Source organism: Protopterus annectens, chromosome 6.part0 (genome assembly GCF_019279795.1).
Source record: "Protopterus annectens isolate FY-2018-M chromosome 6.part0, PAN1.0, whole genome shotgun sequence".
Lineage (NCBI taxonomy): Eukaryota > Metazoa > Chordata > Ceratodontiformes > Protopteridae > Protopterus > Protopterus annectens.
In genome coordinates, this window is record NC_056737.1 from 1,775,666,479 (window position 1) to 1,775,688,845 (window position 22,367).

A 22,367-nucleotide genomic window follows, 5' to 3' on the forward strand; every position below is an offset into this window, starting at 1 on the left:
ATAAATATTCAAAGTATGGGAATTACTGCCTGACTCCAAAAAACAAATGTTCGTGTCACCTACATTTTTATGCACGTCTTCTAAATCTCAACATAATTATCCTTTGACTCTCATAAATTGAAAAATGTAACTATTGTTTATGATGCATCCTAGATGGCAGCTATCAGCTTTTAATAACATATTTCTGACAGTTCTTTTTGTGTAGGGATTATCAAACCTTCTTTTATAGGAACAAGAACTCCCAGAACTGAAAGATGACTCCTGTTAAAGTGAGCCTCAAATAAAATATCAGAGGAACAGTCCTTAAGATATTGAAGAAATGAACCACATTCTGTGTGACTACCTGCCAATATAAAAATTATGTTGTCCACATATTATCTACAAAGGTCTAATTTATCAAAGAAGAAAGAGGTACTGGGTTGATCTCAAACCCATATACCTAAATTACTATTGCTCTGTGTCTGTCTTTGAACTTTCCAGATGATGCCTCATCTCTCTTTTCTTATTTGTTATCTTTCAGTTGCTATAGTTATCACCTTCTTTCTTGTTTACTCATTTATCCTTTCTTGTACACAACATTTGGGTATATATACATATACATATACATATACATATACATATATGTAGTTTCTATCGGTTTGGTTGCAGCACACATTAATTGTGCACTGCTGTTGTTTATATTGGTGATGAAAGTGGTCAGATTATATTGCATTTGAACTTCAGCAAACTGGCTGCAATACATTTCACAAATTATCTTCTTTCTTAGTGGTTGTGCAACCTTGGAGTCAGTATATTTCATTTTGGGAGGTGTGGAGGAGGAGACCGCCAGATAAAGGAAAGTTTTCAGTTATGTTAAGTGATTGTAAATGAAATGCATTTGTTTGCATTTCTGATTATTTCAGTCAGATGATTTTATTTCAGTAATAGTATTTGCCAATGAACTTGTTTATTGTATTTTCTATCAATCAAAGTTCATCAGTGATTTAAAAAATACACTCAGTGTGTATGTACAAGTGGTCGTGGTTTAGACCTTTGGTTAGGGAAGGAGACAGATTTAGTGTTTTGCTTGATTGGTGTTGTGGACGTTCTATGTCCCTTTGCTTTGATTAGTAGTACTATTAGGGAAAGGGTTTTTAGTAATGTAATATGTAGGGTTAGGAACGGGGTAAGATTAAGTATAAGTTTAAGGTTAGCATTAAGGTTATGGTTAGGGATAGGGTTATCACACACGAGTAAGCTGGTGCAGGGGGGCTTTGCCTCACTCATGTGTACTATCCCTAAACCTAACCCTACGTCTGCCCCTTAATCTATACCTTATTTTACTAAAAAAACCCTTTCCCTAGAAGTACCACTATTCAGAGGATTTTTAATCTGGATTTTAAAGCTGTGGTTTACTGATAGTGGGAGAGAAGTTGTCAATGTTTTGTGATTCGTTCATTGTGTGTGTGTCAGTCAATTGTGTTGTTGCTCTGTTTAGCCAGTCATTTGTGTTTTCAGCCAATAATGATGCAATCATAAATTGAAAATCCATCTGTCTGACAAAATGACCTGCAGGTTGCTTTGTGTTAATTTTCATTTTAGCGAATGCTGTTGTTGCAAAATGTTTGTTTTACTGAAAGAAGTGAGTTTGTATTAAAGGTGTGTGTGTGTATGTGTGTGTGTGTGTGTGTGTGTGTGTGTGTGTGTGTGTGTGTGTGTGTGTGTGTGTGTGTGTGTGTGTGTGTGTGTGTGTGTGTGTGTGTGTGTGTGTGTGTGTGTGTGTGTGTGTGTGTGTGTGTCATTGCAGGTTAGAGTTAGAGTGAAGGTTAGGTAAGGAGATAGACTTAGTGCGTCTGTGACTGTTTGCAGGTTACAGTTAGGTAAGAGGATAGATTTAGTGTTGTGTGTACAAGTGTATACTGGGTGTTCAAGCTGAATTGTGTAGTGGTGGTACTATGGAAAAGGTTTTTCTAAGATAAGATGCACAGTTAGGGTTGGGGCAGGGATATGGTAAGGGTTAGCATACATTACTAAAGTAGTACAGGAGACTGTTCTGAAAGAATGTAAAGGCTGCACAAAGTCTAAACTGTTGCTTCTAGTAAATCTTAGAGCATACAGCAAGTATAAATGTTTATGCTGCATAAGAATTATGCAGTTATTTTCTCTTGTAAAGTATGTTAGAGCCTTGATCTGGTTTCAAACATATGCACATAACTAGTTTTGTATATGATGCTCCCACTACATACCCATTCATACAAGATGTGTAATATATAGAATTTAAACATATGATCATGGCCTTTGTCCATCTGATGCTTGTAAAGAGCATTAATGAGAACCTGTCTCTTGCATTCAGAAATATGTCTTCTTATTCACTCTTTAAGTTTCTGGTTAGTTTTACCAACATAGTATGCATCACATTTCTCTCATAAAGCTAGATATATGAGGTTTCTAGTGTCACAATTCTCAAACACACGTAATTCAAAATCAAGACCATTAACAGGGAGAACAAAGTAACCACTTGTATAAACATACCCACATTAAACACAATTACTATAGATAAAAGTTGCATTCCTGACAGTCTTAAAGGGCATACAGGTTTTTGGTTGTTCTTTATAGCGTAACAACTGTTTCAAGTATGAACATTTCTTATAACTAAAAAAATGGCTTATTTGTAATAGTAGAACTCAACTTGGGTATATCTTGTAATATATTCCAATATTTATTAATAATTGTTTCACTTCAGTGGTATTTCTATTATATGTAATTATGTATCTGAGCTTAGTATCATTAGAGGCAGGGTTTGTGAGTATATTTCTAGCTGTACGTTGATGCACTACTTTATCGCGTATTTTATTAATAGTATTTGCAGCATAACCACTGCCAGTAAAATATGCAGTCATAACTTCTAGCTGACTGTTCATTGAGACATCAGATGTGTTCAGATTAACTTCCCTCATAACTTGGCTTTTAACTACATTATTAAATATACAGTGTGGATGAATGCTACTCCTACCCAAGTAAGATTGCATTTAACTGGCTTTTTATACAAGGTGTACCTATGGTGCCATCAGTCACCTTAATAATTGTCACGTCGAGAAAGTCAATTTTATCTCTTGTAAATTGTTTCTTAAACTTAAGGAAGTCTAAAGTATTCGAGATGTATTGATAAAATTCTTCAAAAAGATCTGCACTGTCATACAATATAAAGAACAGGTCATCCACAAACTGTCTGTAAAATACAACACTATTTTCTTATACTTTTTTGTCAGCTACTAAATATGGTTCTCACAAACAATGCTGTTCTGTTTCAGCAAACATTATATAAACAGGAGCGTGGAATAGCGATGGGCACACCTATCACTAACACCTACACCAACACAGTCATGTACATTTGGAAATGGAGATTTATTCTATCTACTCATAATCCATTTCTGAATAATGTATTTTATCGACGATTTGTGGACAACCTGTTTTTATATGGCATGGTAGTGCAGATCTTTTTGAACAGCAGCAGAGTTTCCTAAGCATCTTTGCCTGACATTTTTCCCACCCAGGGGAAATGCCTGCTTAACCTACATGCAGTCCTTATTCACAAACTGTGTGATTCTCCTTGTCATGTGTTTTCCCTTCAGTTCCTAACTTAATATAATACATTTTCCCTAGTTAGAGTGCATTTTTTACTTTTATTAATATAATATATCATATTGCCATTCATGACAACTATTTCCTTTCTTTTTCACTGTGTTACAGGTCTCCGGAAGTTGGAAGCATTTTTTGCCCTGCTTATCACTATTATGGCTGTGACATTTGGCTATGAGGTAATTGTTGCTACATGATGTGACATAGCTCACACAATAGTGAATTTCATTTTCATTTGTGTACATTAATCATTAGAAACCACAAAGAAATGCCCAGTGCTCACCACTGGAAATGAACACTCTTCTAGAGCAAGGCATGGTTCTTAAGAGCTCAGTTTGACTCCTCAGATCTAATGTATCAAACATTAATCACAGATATTCAGAAATGGACCCCAAAATGTTCAATACTGGCCCACAGAAGTATTCTATAGGATCATTACAATTAATTTTACTTCTCAAGGAATCAGGATAGGAAACCAATGTTGATGAGGACATCTATTGTTTACTAGAATATGAAGACCTGTGCATTGGGGCAGTACTTCTCAAGGATTGGGGGGGGGAGTTGTTGAACCTCACTGTAGAAAGCTTTGTAGGCACTATATGGAGACACGGCATTTCTATCTTTCATCTCTTTGCAGGTAGTCCTCTCAATCAGAATAAAAAAGATAAATCCTCCACTAAATATAATTTGCATGTCAGCACCCACACTATTTGCCGAGGTTATGTACATTCTGAATGCACTGATGAATAACATTCATGAGGATAATATAAACTCAGCAAGAAATTCAGCAGAACTACTACCAGCCTACATAGAGACTAAGAAAATAAACAGTGAAAAAAATTCAAGAATGAAAAACTAAAATATTCATTCAGTCATTACATTTCTAGGAATTATTCACTTTTTTCCTCTTCAGAGTTGCAGGAGAGCTGGAGTCCATCTTAGCAGGCAGTGACATAGATTAGTGAACCAGCCCTGCCCAGTATTTCAGTCCAGAAATTCATGCACACCTATGGACAATTTAAATTCTTACCAATTCACCTATTTGAATTATTTCTGAGAAGTGGAAAGAAAACTAGACAACCTGGTAAACGTATACATGGACACAAGGGGGTTATATAAACACCACACACAGACTGCATCTCAGCTGTGAGCCAAACCAAAGAACTACCTAACTCACTGTGAGGCAGCAAAAACATTAATAGGGTTTGGTTCTACCATCCTATGGATGGAACAGCTAAGGATAATTTATGAAAGAAATTCATGAGTGCAAAAAGAAACAGGCAAGTTTAGTATATTGTAAGTTATATTGATTCCCAATATGTTGCTGGGCCATGTCAGTGAATTTTAACAATTAAAACAAAATAACGTCGCAGCCCCACAACTTATGTGGCTTTGTCTTCTTCACTCTGTTACACTACATAATGTCCACTCAGGTGTCACAGCTTCAGATGAAGTGTCAAAAATATGACAGAATGGTCCATTGATGGACCTGAATTCAATGGACTGTCTGTCTGCCAGGAAATCTTTGGTGTATTCTGAACTGTTTCTTTACTGAGATATGCATCACCTAAATCATTAACTTGAACAAGTAAATCCACAAAAAAAAATAAGGAAGGTCACAGTGATCCAGGTTTTACCAAATAAATCCTAAGCATAACAAAAATATATTAATGTAAATGTGCAAATACAAGTTTATTGTCATGTTATAAATTGTTTATAGGTAGTTTCTGAATATCATAGCAATATCACAGTGGTTATATGATTCTACTTATGTGGTAATTGTGATCAAACCCTGATAATCTTCAGCTAGTTTACACTGATGCCATTTTACTAGGTTCCATAGAACAGAGTTTAACAGAGTGTATAAAGTATAAAATAACCTTTGATTGAATCCACTGGATATGCCATAGAATGTCACAGAACATCCTTCGTTTAGTTATGTATTTGGTAAATGGATAAGTGAAGACATCCATAGGATTCTATTCAGCCATGACTACCAATGACCCCTTTAGTGAACTGGGAAAGCAGGCTATCTCATTGGAAAAACTCTCTTTGTTCAACAAGTGCATTTGGATTTTTAATATCAACCTCCCACCACCTCACATATTTTATTTATTATTTGACTTTGTTGACCAAGAATATCTAATTTCATGACTAGCCATATGTAGTAGTGTCCCTGGGAGCAGCAGTAGAATATGATGCTATCAGCTAATACAGCTGAACATATTAGAACAAGTCATTTGGTTGGCAATAATACATTAGTATACAGTTCTATACAACAGCCTGTTAAAGTTATAGAATTTCACACCAAATTTGTCTCCTATACAAAAAATAATTTCACCATCATCACGTCAAACAATACTTCTATCAAACTTGCGTCCCACACAAAGCTACTTGGAATCATTACAGATAATCACCTAAAGTCTGATATTGAAATACAATAAGCAATCAAAAAACCTACAGAAAAACTGGACTCATATATCTAGCGCAGCTGTACAGTGGATAGCACTGTTGCCTCACAGCAACAGGTTCTCAGGTCCTATTTTCATCTGAGGTACCTCCTGTGCAGAGTCTGCAAGTCCTCCCTGTGTTCATGTGAATTTCTTCAAGGTGCTCCAGCTTCATTCCACATTCTAAAGACACGCAGTAGGTGGACTTAACACTCTAAACTGGCCATAGATCTGAGTGTGTGGTATTGAAGAACAGCAGTGGCAGGGCTAGCCACCCAGCAGTGTAAACCTTGGCTCTAGATGATTGTTACTGTTGAAGTGACACCATCAGCAAAAATGAGAAAAAGGGGTTGTTGGTGGATTGATATCACAGCAAACACTTTTTAACTAGCAATACCCAAAAAACAAATATAGCCACACAGAAGTGTGAACCTTGGCTCTATATGAGTGTCACTGTTGAAGTGACATCCCAACCTCATGTGTGAAAATGGGAAAAAAGGGGTTGTGAATGAATGGATATTGTAGCAAACACTTTTTAACTAGCAGTACTCCCCCCCCCCAGAAAATTAGCCTCTGCATATCTCCTACATTCACTGCTATACACTGCCCCCCATCTACACCAACCTTCAGCAATCTCTACTAACAACAAATGAATAATGCTATAACAAGATAGCTAAACTTTTCACTAACCAGTCTGCCAAATTCCACCACTGCCTAGCCTTAAAACAGTTAGGCTGACTAGAACATTCACACTATTTCACTATCCCCTACTTAGCAACAGTTCATTATATTTTCTATAAACCTCAAAACGGTCCTGTACTCCAAGCCCTAGTGGAACCCTAAACTCCTGTACAATCACTGCCCTCCAAAGACAAGACTCTATTAACCATAACTAAACCCCACAACTCTGCTAGTCTGCCCTTGTTCTCAAGTTATGTCTCCAAAATCTGGAATTCTATCACTACCACCATCAGACAACAAACCAACCTATCCAGATTCAAAAACTTGCTAAAAGACTTCAAAAAACACTTGGCACTGTCCTTGCACCTCCTCAGAATAGAAAACTGAGTCCTATACATGCCTGCTATATATTTCAACAATGTAAATTCTCAGTGTACATTTCCGACTTTCTTCTATGTCTTTCGCCTTATTTCCACTTCTCCTGTCTCTTCTTACCCCCTAAGTGTTCCTGCCAGTAAAATTCGAACCCATACTCACTACAACTTTCTTTTTCTCTATATCACCTAACAGATATACACTACTTACCTTTTCACAGCTACTCTTTGCTTTCTACCCATATCTCTCTCACCTCCACTCTTATATCTCCTACGCATATGTAAAAAATTGCTATTTGACCTTTAAATCTCACTCGTTATGCCAATTTGTCTTGTATTATTAATATGTAATGACTATATTTTACTGACTGCAGATTTTTTCTAGTACAGTTGCCTTTCAGTTATTGCATGTCCATATTGTAACTTTAAGCATTAGATTTTTCTCTGTTGTAAAAAAAATGCTTATTTTGCTACTGGAGTCCCCCCCCCCACACACACACACACACACACACCCGCAGGCCTTCACCTAAAAGTGGTCTACCACAGCCCATACAGACTACTCCAGTAAACCAAAGCCATAAATAAATAAGAAGGCATTTCTTTGACATATGTATTTAAGTATGTATGTAAATAAGTAAATAAAAAGCATTATTGTAATAAGGTACTGATACACATAAGTTCAAGTAACTACTTACATTACCAAAACACTGCACACAGTGATTTAGAAATATAATTATTAAATGTTTGTGTATCAAATTAGATGACAGAGAAACAGTAAGAAGCTGTTAGTGTTCAGCAGTGGGTTAAATAGTTCCTGCGTATGAAGGAAGCCAGTTCATGGACTTAATAGAGCTGGAGCTGCAAGACAAACAGTTAAGTGATTAGGCAGAGATATATTAATGTAAAACACACAAGGAATAAACGAAGGTGTGGAAGAAATGCACAGCTAAAATAATGGATAGCAGTGATTTTATTTATTTTATTTATTTAGTTATTGTCATTTGTTAACCGGGTTGGTCCAACTGAGCCAATGGGAGACCCGAGGAGAAAAGCTCCAAATACAATTACAATCATTCAAGTAAGAAATTACATCCCAATAAGAATTTATAAAACAAAAAGTTGTTAACTCAATTAGTTTTGTACATGTTTTAGAGTAAATGTATATATATATATATATATATATATATATATATATATAGATATATATATATACGCACACAGTACCAACATGATAGCTTCCATGCAAAGACGAAGAAGAAGATATTATTTACAAGTGGTGGGAGTTGGTATGTTTTGCTAGGAAGAGGGGCAAGAAGAGAGGAAGAATAAGGATGGTGAAAAGAAGGAAGTGGTATTAGAAAGAAGGTAAGTAGGATCAGGTTGGTGCTAGGCAGGGACAAGACCAGATGTTTTGTAAGTAGTGCTTGAGAGTAAGTTTGAACTGGGATTTTTAGGGGATACTTCTTCATATTAGGAGAAAGGGAGTTCCAGGAGTGAGCTACTGAGTATTTATATAATGACTTGCCAATATTTTTCGATGGTTTGTAGATGTCTGATGAACAGAGTTGATGTCAGGGGTTATATTGCGATACAATATTAGAGAGAGGGGGGCAGGAAGTGGGGTTATAAAGAATAGAGTGTATTATATGCAGTTGTGGAAGGAGAAGTTGCTTTAGGAATTCAGGCCATTGCAAAGATTTAAGGGCAAGGCAGTGGTGTGCTTTATAGGAGAGATTAGCTGCAAATTTAGCTATTTTATTATAGGTTTGTTAGTTTGCTGAGAACAGATGACTGAAGGTTTGTAAGGACTGGGGCTGCATACAGAAGACTGGGTAAGAGGAGAGATTTGGCTAGGGAGGCTTTTGAGGAGGGAAAGAGAAATTTATGATTATGGTACAGGAGACCAAGGTTTTGGTGTTTTTTTTTATACTTTGATTGATATATATGTCAGATTTGAATTCATCGTCGATGGTAACACCAAGTAATTTAGTGTGTGGTTCAGGTCTAATGGCGGTGTTGTTGAGGGAGGTAATGAAAAAAAAGGATTTATGTTGTGCAAGGTTTTTAGCAAGGAATAGCAGAAGTTTAGTTTTTTGGGAAGCCAGGTCTCAATGGAATTAAAAGTGTCTTGGGTATGAGAAAGGAGTTCAGGGATGGTGTGGGCAGTGGTAATGAGGGTGGAATCATCAGCATATTGTAAAAGGGTTGAGAGGTTAGTGCAGAGTGTAAGTTGCTAGTAAAGATATTGAACAAGAGAGGACCCAGGATAGAGCCTTGAGGAACTCCAGTGTTGATGGGCAGAAAAGGAAATGTGACGGTTTGCCAGTGTGCAGATTGTAGTCTGTTTGATAAGTAATTGGAGAACCAGGACATAGAGAGAGGGGAAAGATGAAGGTCTGAAAGTTTAATTAACAGTTTAGAGTGGAGACAGTATCAAAAGCTTTGGAGATATCAAGGAATAGACAGGAGAGAAGTAAGTTGTTATCACGGGCTTCTGCCACTGTTTGGGTGATTGAGAGAAGTGTGGTAGATGTGATGCGATGGGGCCTAAATCCATGCTGGGTGGGAGTTAGGAGGTTATTTTCAAACAAGGGTTTCAGTAGCTGGGAGTGAATGCATTTTTCTAGTATATTGGAAAGTGGGGATAGTATATCTATGGGACGATAGTTTGAGGGGCCAGTGGAGTTACCTCCCTTGTGGAGAGGGATTGTAAAAGGATTTCCATATTTCAGGAATGAGAGCCTTGGGGTTAGAGCAGTTGATAAGTATAGAAACAGTGTAGGCAATAAAACTGGCTGCAATTTTAAGGAAGTGGGGAGGTAAATTGTCTACAGAGGGTGAACAGGGTTTGAGTTTATTCAATTGGGATTTAATGTAGGAAGTTTGCACAGGTCATAAAGAGAGAGTATTAGAGAAAGATGGACTGTGTGGTACAGGCAAAGAAAAGGCAGTGGGACTAAGTTGAGTTAGTCTTTGAATTGTGTCGATGAAATCATTGTTTAATAGGGTAGCAGTTTCTGTGGCGGTACTGAGAGAGAAGGGGTTGGGGGTAGGAAGGGATACTAGGGTGGAGGATTTTATTAACGGTGGACCAAAGTTTCTTAGGGTTAGTATGTGAGCTGCAGTGGTTGGAAGCAAAGAATGATTTTTTTATCTTTGATGATAAGTCTTTTACATGTGTTTCTAAGTTCATTGTAGTGCTGGAGTAGGGTTGGAGTTTTATGTTTGGCCCAAGTTTTCCAAGCATCATCCCTCTGATGCATAATAGAGCATGTTTCTTTAGTGAGCCAGGGGGCACAGTTAGATTTTACCCTGATTTTTCTGGATGGGGCCATTCTGTTCAGTATATCAAGAAATATCTTGTTGAATGCAGCAACAGCATCATGAAGGGGGAGGTTATATAGGAAAGTCCCAGTTGATGTTGGACCATGTGGAGTTACATTTGTCTGGGTCAGATTGGGTCAGATTACGATGTTCTTTGTAAAGGTGTTCTTTGGGTGACTTGGGAAATGGTCATGCAGAGAATTGGGAAGTATGCCAGGGTTGTGATAAACACAAGGGTCAGAGATAAGGATAAAGTCTAAGATGGAGCCAAAGGTGGAGATATTTTTGGTTCTGGTAGGGGAAGATATGAGGTGGTAGAAGCCATACAGATTGAGGCTATGAGTAGGGGAAGAGGATGAGAGAGATGACCAATCAATATTAACGTCACCAAGTATAATGGTTTCATAGCGAATGTTTAGGGTGAGCCAGGAGAGAAAGCTTTCAAGGGTAGGGATGTTGTCGCCTGTGGGGATATAGATAGATACAATGGCAAATTTTAGTGGAAGAGGTATGATGGTAGAGAAATAAACAGCTCCCTATTGAAATGTTGGCATTCAAAATGCCAAGTGCCAACAAGCCCAAAAAAATATCAAAAACACAGGACAACAGCGAATCTTGAAAATTGCTCTTCTCCTTAAAACTTCTTTTTGCATGGGGGCAAGCACCCCCTGCATCCCCCCATGTGAGAGGCAAGCTCCCACACACCCTGACCTTATCCAAGATCGTCATATCTCAGGGAAAAGGGAATATTCTGAGAAATGGCATCTCAGACTTAGTATATGTAAGTCCATTCCTTTGGCCATTCAGTCTCCATATTTCAGGACTTGCTATAGCGGGTCCCACCATTTCAAATAGTTACCAAAATGAACACTGGTAGAAGAGTAGTGCTGCAAGAAAGAGATGATAGAAAACAGAATGGAGTACTAGAGAGTTATCGTGTGGGACCTCAGTTTATTATCTCCCCTGAAGGTGGATACCTGAGGAGTACTGCCTCAGTATGTTTTACTGTAGCTTTGGTAAAGTAACATTAACGTAGGTACCTTGCATGGGGATGGAACCCCCCCCAGTCTCACCATCTTCCACCATTAAAATCAGTGTACTGTACCACTGACTTTCTGAAGGAACTGCACTGGTTATTTTCCAGGTAGCTGTTATAAAATAATAAAACAATAAATAGCATTAAATTTAAACTGATTTATTTAAAGCATCTTAGCAACTCAGATGTAGCCTACAAGGATGATAGAATTGAAGATGCAGCCATGGCTACTCTTTAACACTATCTTGTACTAATTTGTTTATAGTCAAGGTTGAGTTAGATTTGCATTTCTTTGCTTTACTAAATACAAATGGTGACATTTCCATTGTGTTGATGATCTGTTATGTTTTTGCATAGGGGCACTCATGTATTTTAGACTTTTTCAAAATAAATTTAAGACAGACTTCACTTGCGCTTCACAATTTAAAGAAAATCAGCAGACTTCTACATTTAAAGTTATAGAGACACATTACAAAGAGAATAGTTATTAATTTGTTGTAAGAATTTCTCACATAACATTAGTCATCACACTCCACAGATCATAATAGCTTTTCCGTGTTGGCATTTTCTGTGGTTATAGTTGACGTGTAGTCAATGGCAAGATGTCCCGATGAAAGCCAACATATAATGCTCCTGTTTGTGGGGAACAGTCTAGTTATGAATTCATTTTGGAAAAACTGTTGTGTGGATACACTGGATTTATTAGATCTTAGGATTTACAATATATTCATATAGCAATATACAGACATAGTTGAGCTGTAAGAAAATTATTTATTCTGTTAATGAATACACTTTGGTTACTGCCACAGTGCAAGTCACTTAGTTAGATATTGCTCCTAGGTTACCCCTGAAAAAGGGAGCATATGCCCAATGGATTTACACTGTTATGAAATAGTTTTATTTTTATTTTACTTACTTTTATTACTGCGTTTATTAAAAACAGCTTGGAAAATTTTGTAGAACAATATGGATTTGAACAGGTTACTTCCACATCATCCTACCATCTCATATACCAGAGGTAAATATTTGGCAAATTTCTTGATACGTGCTCATTTTAAGAGGTCCATCACTGAATTATAGCTCTATGAAGGACTATACAGGGATACTTACCCCTTTGTTCACTACAATTGTTCCTTCTTTGTTAGACAGGAAATAAATACTATTCATCTGAAGTTTCAATGTGTGGGGCATTATTTGTGTAACAATGAAAGAGTAGTGTATGCCCTCATGTACCCATGAAAGCTTTATATAGATGAAACAAAAGGGAGATTTAAGGTTGGGCTGCATCAACATATATGAGGTATAAAGAATTTCAAACAAGAGATTTTTGTAGCTATTCACTTTCACTCCTTCTGGCCACTCTGGTGTTGAACTTTGCAGCATTTCCACTCTATTAGCCTCATCACAGAAGGAAGGCATCTCACTCTTTGATCATAGTAGAGTCCTTGTCATGCTTTCTTTAGTCTCTCTTTAGCTGAAATTAAGCTTTTAGACTAAAGTAAGGCAGTGCAGTAATGTATTTCATCCCCCAGTCCAAAATCTAATCCAAGAAGATTTTTGGTTGTAAATGGCTCAGTAATCCTTGTAACTACAAGAAGGGACACAAGAGGCAGTTTCCTGTATCAATAAATGTAAATACTTCACACTAAAATAGAAAAGTCAGTTATTTATGTTTTTCCCTCCTTAACTCTAAAATCACTTACTTATTTTGTTCACGGATGGGATAAAAGTTAACAAGAAACATTGGTTTAATGTCAGTTTAAGGCAGGAGTGAAAAGGCAGTGAAGAGATGAAATATATGGGACATGTTTATTTACACTAAGACAAAATTCTTAATGCAGCACAGACATGAATGTGAACCATAGATTTTAAAATAAAAATGAGATGCCTAGTTGTCAAATTCCATTGGCAAATAGACAGAGGAACAGAGGAGGCATGTATGGCAAAAGAAAGTATTTGATTGACTAGGGGGGGCTTAAGTTAATAAATGGTAAGATTGAACATGAAATTGTCTGAATAATGATATAAGAAGTAAGAACAAACTAAACACTTTAAAGACAGGCATATATTGGAAAAGCAAATGGTTTGTAGTTAATGTGTACTATTTTCTCAACTCAGGAACCCTGTTGATAACTACAGACGGAATGTGCATTTGCTAAATAATATTGGTCTTTTCAATGGTTGACCGCAACCTCAGTAGCTCAGTTAAAGTGGAAAGTTATTGCATGTTTTCATTATGAGATGAAATTAGGATGTAGGTGTGTTGATGGCTTTTCATTGTTGAAATATCCAAAGCCCTCTTGTAGAGTTAAAAACGAAAATTGGAAGAATAGGTTCGGCATGCACAGTATAATAAATGTAAGGGGGATGAGAGTAAACTATGTAAGCGCTGAAAGTAAAGAGTAAACAATTCCAAGAACAGGAAAACCAGGAAAGTTATTTTAACATGTGACTGAATCTTTTGTCATGGAATGTCAACAGGTTAATACAGGAGAGGAAAAGAAAACAAGCACTAAAATCTATATCTATCTGTATATATCTACATATATCTATATATAATATATACATCTATATCTATATATCTATCTATCTATATATATATATATATATATATATATATATATATATATATATGTGTGTGTGTGTGTGTGTGTGTGTGTGTGTGTGTGTATTTATATATAATTGTGTACCATTTTCTCGAAGGTAGCTTTAACAAATGGTCGGAAAAAAAGACTGAAAGTATATTTGATTGCAGGTGCATTTAATTGAAATACCATTTTGTTGAAAACCATCTACACAACATATATACCACAATAAAGCTTTTTTGGAGGGAGGGAGGCCCTCCTGTACCTCACACTCCTTTAATTATATATTCTAATACCAGTGTCGCACACCAGTGGAGAAAAGAAAAAACACCATACGCAGTGACTTAGTGCTGGCACAACATGACAGTGGGTATTGCCACTCCACTCAAAATCTTCTAAATTATGCCCTCCAACAACTATGTACAAAACTCACACCAGAAATACCATTTATAGACTTTTACACTTTTCAATGAAAATAGCTATTCAATCAAATGTACCTGTAATCAAATGTACTTTCAGTCATTTTTACATGCTGTGTTTTCTTTCAATCATAACTACATTTGACAAAATGATACCAAACCATATATATATATATATATATATATATATATATATATATGCACACACACACAAGAGACACATTTGTGTAAAATGGAACATGAGGGTATGATACAAGAAAGTGGCACTATAGGTAGACTACAAGGGTTTTTATTATTGATTAAAATTATTACAGATTGAGATAGATGAGGAAAAAAGATTCACAAAAGGGCAATACGTGACAATTAAACAGTCGAGGACTGGATGTCAGGATAGCAAAGGTGTATCTGTATCTGTCAAACAATGGGAGATGTAATATAATTTCATAAAGACATGATGATTATAGGCACAGACTAGAATCTAGTAACTAATAAAGAGTACATATTGGGTGGTCCTAGACAAAAGGAGGGGCAGCTGCTGAGATTCAATGATTCAAAGATTCAAAGAAAACTTCATTGTCATTTAGGAAACACAAGTGCAACCTAAACAAAATTTCAGGTATCAGTTCATCATCAGAGTACAGAGGCAATTTAAGTATAAAAAGAATAAGATATGACATGCACACAACTATTCTAATGACTAATACACATAAAAAAATACTCCTTATAACCTATTACTCGTTAAGTAAAACTACCCATACATATAAACCTAAACATATCAACAAATAATAATGTACACAGAAAAAGAGAAGAAAAGGCAGATATTGGACATGAGGAGTTATTGTAATTGCACTTTTAAGAAAAAGATATTGCACTTCTGTAAGAATAAATTAACTATAGTGAATTAAATAATGTATCGCTTTCAGTAAAATATTGCTAGTAAGATCACGTTTGGAGGTAGGAGACATCCAAACTGATGTCAGGGTTTATGAGCCTTATTACTGTTAGATGGAAGCTGTTCAACAGCCTGGAGGTCCTACAGCGGATGCTGCGGTACCTCTTGCCAGATGAAAGTCTAGCAAACCAGACAAATGCTGGATGTGATGTGTCTCTAAGTATTTTGTATGCCCTCTTTACGCTTCTTGCTGTAAAAAGTTCTTGCATGGTTGGAAGATTTGTGCCCATTATCTTGTCCGCAACCCTCACCACTGTTTGAAGTTTCTTCCTCTCTGCCATAGTACTGTTTCCGTACCACACAGTAAAGTTACAGGTGAGAATACTTTCAATAGCTCCTTTATAGAAAGTGCATAGAGCATTCAGAAGAAGCTTTGTTCTTTTGATCCTTCTCAGGAAGTGCAGGCATTGGTGAGCTTTTTTAATTATCTGGTCTGTGTTCACAGACCAAGAGAGGTCTTCTGAGATGTGTACCCCCAGGAACTTTGTATATTGAACTCTTTTTATCACCTCACCATTGATTTCAGGGGGCAAGTGAATGGCTGGCCTTATTCTGAAGTCGATGATAATTTCTTCAGTTTTGTTGACATTCAGATCCAAGTTGTTATTTTCGCACCATTTGATCAGAGAGCTGACTTCATTCCTGTATTCCCTCTCATCATCATCCCTTATGAGACCCACTACAGTGGTATCATCTGTGAATTTGATGATATGGCTTTTGGTAAATTTTGCAGAGCAGTCATGGATAAGGACAGTGAATAGCAGAGGACTAAGTACACCCCCTTGAGACACACCAGTGTTGAGTGTAATGATACCTGATGTGTTGTTACTAGCATGTCTTCTGTGGTCTTCTAATCAAGAAGTCAAGGATCCAGTTGCATAGGCTCTTGTTGATGCCAAGATTAATTAATTTGCCTATGAGTTGCATCGGAACAACTGTGCTGAATGCCGAGCTAAAGTCAGTGAAAAACAGCCTGACATAGTTGTTCCTCTTCATGTTGTTCCAGACAGAGGTGCAGGGCCAGAAAATTGGCATCTGCAATGGATATGTTTGGCCAACAGGCAAACTGTAGGGGGTGGATGGTCAGTGGCAGAGCTTCTGACAGATGCTTTTTTACAATCCTTTTGAAGCATTTCATGACATTTCAGGTTAGTGCCTCCAGTCTGTAGTCATTTAAGTAAGTTGGATTGGCTTTTTTGGAAAGCGGGATTATATTAGTTACCTTGAAGAATGCTGCCACTCTTTCAAGAGCCAGGGAGGCATTGTAAAGAATAGGTACAATAATACTTTGTCCAGAATGTTATCAGGGCCTGCAGCCTTCCTGGTGTTCACTTTCTTAAGCTGGCTTCTCACTTCTCCAGGGTTAAGTTTCAGCACTGTCTCATTCTGACCAGTGGGTAGCTTTGTAGCCTCCATGTTCTTCTTCTCCTCCAATCTGCCATAAAATGAGTTCAGCCTGCCCAGAAATTCCATGGTGTCATCACAATAAACTGACTTGGTCTTGTAATCATTTAGCTGCTGAATTCATTGCCAGAGGCTCCTGGTATCCCTTTTGTCCTCGAAGCAACTTTGTACCTTTCTTCCATACTCCCTCTTGGCTTCTTAGATGCCCCTTTTTAGGTTAGCCCTTGATTCATTTAGACCCAATTTGTCCTTGGCTCTGAATGCCTCATTCCTTGCCCTCAGAAGCTCATACACTCTGCTGAGGATAGAAAGAGAAAGCCTGGGAAGAGGCAAATGATAGGTATGGACTCCCAGTGGGTGCTTGCTTAAACATCAGGGCAGTAGGGAGGGAGGGCAGGAGATAGACTGAGCTGGACTTCTACAGAGCAAAGGAAATGGCCAAGGATAGTCGAGTAGGTCCTAGAGGTGAGGAAGGTGGGTACCCCAAAAAAGGGATAATTTCTAGGAACTATAAATTATTAGGAAACAGCTGCAAGAAGCTGAGAAGTGTTATAAAAAAGTTGTAGGGACTGCCTAGGAATTCATGTGGTTGATAAGAGCTGGGTGACAATGTCCAATATGCCATTTAAAGTCATTTAATTCTGGAGATTTAGGATATTTCCAAAGAGGTATTGCCTGCAAATATTTCTATTCTCCAGATAGATTGGCTAAGATTTTTCTAAGGGTTACTATTAAATGATCGAAGATGCATTCTTTTGAATGCATCTTGATCAAACTTGAAAGCATGAAAAGGCAAAATAGCGAAATGGCATATAAGCAAATTCTTTCCCTGGGAAAGAAATCGCATGGCTGCTTCCATTAGTTTTCCATTTTCGTGACTGTAGTGCGATCTCGGAGTTGGTATATTTAAGTGGGGGGTAATGTTTTAAATTTTTTTTTTTTTTTTTTTGTGGAACAGCGATTTTTTTTCCCTTGGAAAAAAATCGTTGTTCTAAGCATTCGAGCTTGTAAGCTTTTGCTTAAATGGGTTTGCTAAATCATAGTTTGCTTTTTTAAGTGTTCGATGATTTAACATAGACCTTTTTCTAACAGTGCAAGGAACATGCTATAGGTATAACACGGGGAGCTGGGGACTTGGTGATATATTTTTGGGGAATGCTAGTCCCTACAGATGTGGAGAGAAGACCTGGGAAAGTTGTTGGATGTAATAACTGAAGGTGCAGTACAGTTGGCAGAGGAATGACTGTTACTGGAAGTACATTCAGGGAAGGGGAACAGGGAGAAATAACAGGAGATAATTTTGACTGACATGTTGATGGCAAAGAGTCAGTGACTAAGAAGTGGAAAAAGGAAAACAGGCTAACAATAGCAGAGGTAATCCAGTTGGCTGAGGACATTAGGGATGATGAGGGGAGGTCCCCACAACAACAGAAGAAGAAATTCATTAGCAGGTAAACTCTCAGGTAAGCTCTCTAGAACATTAGTATGAGAATCATAAACAGGGTCAGAACAGAGAGTAAGGATTAACTGGGAAGTTGTGACACTGACTGGTCATGATGTAAATATTGTGCATAGTTATAGTTGGTTATTGGACAGGGATGTTACAATACATTAAGTCTGGAAAGCAAGGATCTGGATTGGGTATTGTGATCAAAGAAACAATGATCCCCCCCCCCCCCTGCTGAAATGTAATTGAGGCAAAGTAATATGCTTGTAACAAGATCTGTTCCATATGGAAGCTATTGCCTGTGCAAATCCTGAGAGTAAGACCATAATGACATTAGTGAATAAACTGTATAGCTGACAGTAGTTATTGGACCTAAGCTTGAAATGGCAGAGCAATTGTCTTAATTATAGGGAGGGGGAGATCTTTAGATGCTGAAACTGTGATTTATATTGACATCATTATTTTTAAGTAACTAGGTCCATAACATTGTACTACATACAAGGAGTCATTTTATCACCAGTGGGTTGGACTTTGTGTATTGGTTAGCATGACCATTTAATGGTTTTAACATGGCCAACCACTGGCAAAGAAATGTTTTTGTGTACCATGCATGAGGATTGTATAAAACGTATTGTAACTAAACTTTTATTTACTTGTTTGATTAATGTTTAAAACAAAGATGACAGTCATATGCACTAGGAAAGACAGATGCTTTTTCACAATTTTGTACCTTTAGCTTATTTTTTTTTTTTTTTTTTTTTTTACTTTTATAGCTTTGTGGCTGGGTTTCTGTTTGGCTGTCTGTTTTGATATGTATGTATATATGCATGCATGGAATTCCTAAAACACTGTATGTTATTACAATTTTGGTCCTGTGCCATCCAGATTTGTAATCAATAACACTAATTTCTCCTGCGTGCATCCAGATTTAATTTTACTAATTTTGGCTTTTAGCCTTTACAGATGTTTTGCTTAATACCTAAATAGAAAACTAACTGTCACTGTATTTTTTCCATTTGCAGTATGTGGTTGTAAGGCCAAATCAAGCAGAACTCGTGAAGGGGCTCTTCTTTCCTTACTGTGCTGGGTGTGGTAGGGATGAACTTCTACAAGCTGTGGGAATCATTGGTGCAATCATAATGCCTCATAATATCTACCTCCATTCTGCACTGGTCAAGGTAATGTCATCTAACTAGTTATCCACGTTTGGGCATCAACACACAGCTGCTAGAGCTTGTATAGATTGAAAGGTAAGTAGGCAAGAAGCTTTCAACTGTCTGTGATCATCTGAGTGTTGTTACAGGTAACCTCAACCTGCTGCTTAAAGGAAAGTATTGCTTCTAACCAAATGTTGAGATAGCTGCAGGTAAGAGTAAGCTTTATGAACCTTGGGGGTTGGGTTGGTGTAATACTGAAGGTGTTTGCCTCTCAAACACAAGGCAGAGGATTGATTCTCATCTTTGGAAAGAAAATTGGCTGGGCTTAAAATGGACAAAAGGGCAGCTACTCTAATATCTACCTCTGAACCTATGAATATTTTAAGGAAGTTAAGGAGATGTAGCGACTGGGCTGACTTCAGTCACTGTGCAAGACCAAACAGTATATACTTAGATTCAGATGCAGAGATTTTAGCCTATTATCCTTAACCCTGTGTAGACTCTGAGTAGTCACTCTGCAGGCCTGTTTAAAAGGAGGCATTAGATCTGTCTGCTTTTAGCAGGAGCAGGTTGTCTGTATAAAAGGTAATATGTCTTTTTTGGAAGTTGAGATTTTAGGTAATTTATGACTAAATTAATGGAGGTGGCCCAGCACAGAGCCTTTGGAATGCCACAGTAAAATGTTCTCATATCAGAAATAAGGTCGGTAGAGAGAATTTTGAAGATACAGTTATTTATATACCTCTTTTAACAACAGGGCCATCTGTGAAATCAAGATTTTGAAATTTTTGATTAATAGTGTGCATAAGAGATAGTTTCAAAGACCCTCTTCAGATCAATAAAGAGTGCATCAGTTAACAAGCCATGCTCTGTGCTCGAGTAGATGTTGTCTTTAACAAAGTAGACAGTGGTCAATCTATTAAAACACTTAGAGAAACCATGCTGCAAGTAAGATAATAGGCCATACTTAATTTTAAAATCCACATGCTGCTATGGATAAGTTTTCCTTGTTTGATCAGTTTATGGCAACCGTGCTAGGAATGACTTTGAAGTGGAAGCTGCGATTTCCAGTGTTCTATTGGGCACTTAATGGAATGGACTAGAGTTTAAAATGTTTTGAACTTGGTGAGGAGTTTTGTAAGAATGTCTGCTGAGGCAAGGATATGGTCCTTGAAGTGAGACAGAAAGTTATCTGAGTTTAGATATTTTAGAGTTTTAACACCTTCTGATGATTCAGTAAATGATAGTCTTGATTGTTGAACTGAGAAAGAATTTTATTTGGAGTTTAAATGTTTTAGATTTCTGTTACCTCCCAGTAATTTGACTGAGGGCCATTCAGAACAGTTTAGGATTGACAGATATCACAGTGTATTTTCTGTTGAGGAAAGAGGGTTTAGCTGCTTTAACGAAAATATGCAGTTAGTTTTCAGAATTTAGTAATATGCATATTCCTCTGGATTATTTGATTTTTTCCTTTTTTCCTAGGCTTTTTGTCCTTAGTTTTCATTTGATCCCTTATTTCAGAAGTTAGCCAGTGAGGGTGGTTCCTTTTACATCTCTGGGTATTTGCCAGAAATATATTGTTCAGAACAGGATTCAAAACTGATAGAAGGAACGGTTCAGCACTTACATAAGACAGGTTTGCCTAAATAGTTGCAGCTAGTCAAAGGCATCTGATTATAGCTCTCAACTGTCCAGAGTGTTGCAGAATGTTTAGATTTTTACTTCATATTTTTGGTCTGTTCACCATAAAATTTGTAATTTTCTGGAAAATCACTGAGGATTGAAATCATTAAATAATGCCATACATTTGATTTTCAGACTTCATATACTTCAGAAAATACATTATAATACAAACCATGTTATTCTATCAACTTTCTAAGTTTATAAGTGCAATATTTAAAAATCTGTCCCTATTTTTTGGCCTTTGCCCCCACCCCCATCTCCACCCCCATTATTTTAGGCTTTGTCCAGATTTCTTGTTCCAAGGAGTTGAAACCTATGCATCTGATTCAATAAACAGCTGTTTTCCAATTATCAGGGTACTAACTACTTTATTTGATAAGTGCTGATGATGGAAGTTTTCACTTTTTAAAATACCATGATTGAGATGACATGCAGGACAGTAGTTGCTAAACCTGGGCTGTGCCTCCAAATGGTCTTTTGTAATCAATGTACTTCCTCGGTAAACAAACTAAATAAATAAGGGATCCAGTAAGGATCCATCCATCCACAACCCGTTGTCCCATTTTTGCACATGGGGAAGGATACATTTGTGAATAAATCACCATGACATATCAGAGTTTACCAAGTCCAGTGCAGAGTATCATGAATGACACAAGAACAACAAAAATATATAACAGAGTGAAAAATAGTTTCCTTCAGGCTAATAAAACAAGATAGCATTCAGCAACTGTTACATCACTGGATATTACTTATATAAACTATGTACAAAGTCATAAGTCATAGTCATCCAATGCCTTACATATAAGTAACTATTTTTAGAGCTGAAGTGAAAAGTTTCTTTTTTAAATACACATGCTATTAGAACAATGAACAAGTTTAAATAAGCAGAAAAGCTAGAGAAACTAGAGTTTGATTGTTATGATGTAACATTTTTCAATCTGACCTTGACAGACGCAGTTTCATCTAATTTAAAAGTGAATTTCTAGCTATTGACTTTACAGTTAAAACTGTTAAGCTGTACTTTAAGCATGGATACTCCCTACTTATAAAGAAAGTTCTTTTTCAGTGCAGAGCTATTTTCAGTGTTAAGACAACTATTTTTTTTTTACTTTATAATATTTTAACCGCATCTCATTGATGTCATGTCACAAGCAGGTGAAACTGTTTGGCACTGGATTTTCTTCATTAAAAATTTATTATCAAAGTATCCACCTGTTTCTTCACAGTTTACCAT

The 22,367-nt window shown here is 36.9% G+C and overlaps 1 protein-coding gene across 1 annotated transcript in view; it reads left to right on the forward strand.

The window, feature by feature from the left end:
• LOC122804931 (natural resistance-associated macrophage protein 1-like) overlaps window positions 1-22,367 on the forward strand; it is a 757,143-nt gene that overhangs the window by 458,243 nt on the left and 276,533 nt on the right. Inside the window, exons 7-8 of the mRNA XM_044075149.1 lie at window positions 3,730-3,797; window positions 19,313-19,468. Of these exons, the coding sequence (XP_043931084.1) occupies window positions 3,730-3,797; window positions 19,313-19,468 (224 nt within the window). The remainder of the gene's footprint in view (window positions 1-3,729; window positions 3,798-19,312; window positions 19,469-22,367) is intronic.